Source organism: Quercus lobata, chromosome 5 (assembly GCF_001633185.2).
Source record: "Quercus lobata isolate SW786 chromosome 5, ValleyOak3.0 Primary Assembly, whole genome shotgun sequence".
NCBI classification, from domain to species: Eukaryota; Viridiplantae; Streptophyta; class Magnoliopsida; order Fagales; family Fagaceae; genus Quercus; species Quercus lobata.
This window is the reverse complement of record NC_044908.1, coordinates 18252461-18255347: the sequence shown is the minus strand read 5'-3', so window position 1 is coordinate 18255347 and position 2887 is coordinate 18252461. Positions and strand designations below refer to the sequence as shown.

The window sequence follows — 2887 nt, the reverse complement described above, 5'->3', positions numbered from 1 at the left end:
GGCAGGTTGAGATTTTGCCAATCACTTCATTCAAAGAAGGTTTCAATTTGTTGGCTGAGATAGTAGTAATGCACGTATAAATGATATTACTGAATTTACAGTGACATATAAGATTGAACTCAGATATTTTGGAAGGATAGGGATCAAGGCCACAACAATAGCATTGACTTCCCCACATGAACTTGCTAGATTTACAAAATGACTGTATATCTTTAATTATAGACATCCTTATGAATAATAGACTAAGCCATTTTGAAAAACTGTGCTACGACTTCAGCTGGACCACATGCTTTAGCATCATCCATACAAAAAATAGCATTTCTTATATATTGAAGGGTAGAACGGAAAATTTCAACTCCTCTATTATTTGGATTGGAAACAACTCATGAACTATTCCCTCCTCATTAAGCTTGATGTTTGATGCTCAAAAGCAACTGCTTATAGAACTCTACAATCATACTTAGCAAAAATTCAAGATCAGTAATCTTGTTGCCATTAATTACTGTCAACTAGACATTCGACTATGCTTATAGAAACTTCCTCAACTTGGACAAGGGACTAACACAAGTGCAGACGATCCATTTCCCTCCCCAATAGTCAGGATTTTTTGGAAAATAAAAATCTAAACTAACTCGAGTTACATATTAGCATTCATCATCTTTTGAGAAAGATGATCAAAGAAATTCTTTTATTTTTCTCCTTTAAAGTCCCTTTAAGAGCTTTTAGCTTGTTGTATAGCTTAAGCATGGGAACACATTTCACATCAATATCCCAGACATTTTTGATCCAGACAAGATAATTTTTATGCGCATTTATTAATACAATATTGTCAACAGAGATTATTAAAGGGCAATAAAAGTAGAACTGCACAATATTATCAAAAAAAGATTATTATAAGGCAAAAAAGTAGAACTGCACAGAGCACAACTATTGCCTTTTATTAATACAACATATTAATTACCAAACATAGGAAATATACATCATCTCGAAAAGTAAGATGATCTCTTCTTCAATCGCTAGCTAGAAGCTAATCACTCTCATGCATCGACTCATCAAACTTCAAAGCTCTCAACTTTTCACCATTTTAGCTTTGCAGGGAAGTACTGTAACAAGTTAACCCATAGAACAAATAAGAAACCAGTAATTGAGGTGATAAAGAAACTTGTAATCTTCAAATGGTACTCACCTTTTCAATCAGAGAGATATAGTATGGCTTGACCTTCTCAACATCAATTCGAACTTTGCTTTTGCTATAGAGGTCATATTTGCTACATTAAAAGAACAAGAAAAGAGAAATTGACATTTAGTATTTATAGTTTAAGGAGAAAGTGACAATCATTCATCATCCAAATAGAGTCTTACTTGAATATTTGAAGCCATTTCAGATTCTCAACATCCTCCTCATTCATTAAGTGCTTATATGCCCCCGATCTATGTAAGGCTGCAATATCAAATATTTCCATTAGATCATTTAATAAGAAAATAGGGCATATTTCATGTAAATGGGAAGCTTATACTTATAGCATTTGTCCATATTTCCTACTTACCATAGAATGAGTGGTATCTGATGACGAAAAGACCTGCTGAAGGTAGAGTGGTCTTATTTTCCTTGGCCACCTGACAATAACATACCAAAGTTACAGATTCTTTCATTCTAGTTTATGAATAGTACATTGATTTTCATGTATACAATGAAATTTAAACTAATTTTTTAGAGTTCAAAGATGTACCAAATACATGTAGTCATCGTGTCCCCATGACATCATTACATTGTTGAGTCCACATCCCTCAAAGTAAACTCCATATTTAGTATTGTAAGCAGGATTGTAGTGGTCTGGATTTTCCTTGAAATACTGTGGTCAGAATGTAACATTAGGTCAGATGTTTGAACTTTGATCCACCAAAGACTAGAATGTTTCGTAAATTTTTAGTCAAACGCTTTGCAACCATGTATCTCTTGAAGGGTAAAGTTTGTGGAAAAAGCTACCTTGTGATGGACAATTGATTCATCATAAGCACAGCCGACTGGGAATGTGTCCCCTGCATAACGGATTTGAGATTGTGTAACTAAGATTGGCAAATTGGTATGGTATTCTATTTTCTTAGTATCATAAATTGCTATAGTCAAACGCAATACTCACCAACAACAGCCCATTGTGGAAGTTCCCCAAAGCTAGGAAGAAGAAGCACCTTTCCAAGATCTAGAACACAAGCAGGAACCAAATTAGATGATAGCTCCTATTATTCACTCCAATTATTTCTGCTTTTTTTTTTTTTTTTTTTTTTTTGGTGATTTGAATATTTAATTATTTATTTATTTTGAGGATAAATAACGATGTATCATATGTGGTCCTAGCTATAAACGTAACACAAACCGAAATGTCTAATCATAGCAGGATAAATACCATGGATAAGGCCAGTGAGGTGTAGCCAATCTTCATCAGGATAGTCCCTTCTAATGGCTTCAGCGGTTTGCAACAAATGCTCAATTTGGGGCTCGTCCAAGTCTGGGTCACTCTCGTCAACAACTTCATTAAGAAGTTCACAACATTCCCATATGCTCATCTCCACCCTGTTCAATTTTCCATACTGTTCTCTCATCTTCTTAACCTGTAGTTACATGATTACTTATAAACACAATGTTTATACAAATTTCAATTCCTAAGAAAGTTGTGACATGGGCATGAAGTAAATGTAATGCAAGGGTAAGTTGCATACAAAGTCATAAGTCTGGTGAATGTGATTGGTATGATAGAAGTTCTCCACGCCCTGCCGTCTCTCACTTTCAGCATCATAGTCCCTATATTGCATTTGTGTACAAGATTAGAACTACATTAATCATTAACCAAAAATAATGAAAATTCTAAGATAAAGACTACTGTTAATA

At 34.2% G+C, this 2887-nt stretch overlaps 1 protein-coding gene across 1 annotated transcript; it reads right to left on the bottom strand.

Moving 5' to 3' along the window:
- Positions 1 to 907: 907 nt before the first annotated feature.
- Positions 908 to 2610, bottom strand: LOC115992273 (inositol oxygenase 1). The gene is made up of 8 exons (XM_031116424.1): positions 2406 to 2610; positions 2142 to 2201; positions 1988 to 2040; positions 1731 to 1853; positions 1548 to 1617; positions 1363 to 1441; positions 1187 to 1268; positions 908 to 1103 (listed from the first exon to the last, which is right to left on the bottom strand). The coding sequence occupies exons 1-8, from the start codon at positions 2599 to 2601 to the stop codon at positions 1077 to 1079; spliced, it is 690 nt and encodes a 229-aa protein (XP_030972284.1). The 5' UTR covers positions 2602 to 2610; the 3' UTR covers positions 908 to 1076.
- Positions 2611 to 2887: the final 277 nt, after the last annotated feature.

Excerpts from the sequence above, each read along its gene's own strand:
- LOC115992273 (XM_031116424.1), bottom strand. The coding sequence starts at position 2,601 with ATGAGAGAACAGTATGGAAAATTGAACAGGGTGGAGATGAGCATATGG. Across the intron at positions 2,041-2,141 it reads TCCACAATGGGCTGTTGTTG|GGGACACATTCCCAGTCGGC; the intron begins GTGAGTATTGCG and ends TCCGTTATGCAG. Across the intron at positions 1,854-1,987 it reads AATCAATTGTCCATCACAAG|TATTTCAAGGAAAATCCAGA; the intron begins GTAGCTTTTTCC and ends TTCTGACCACAG.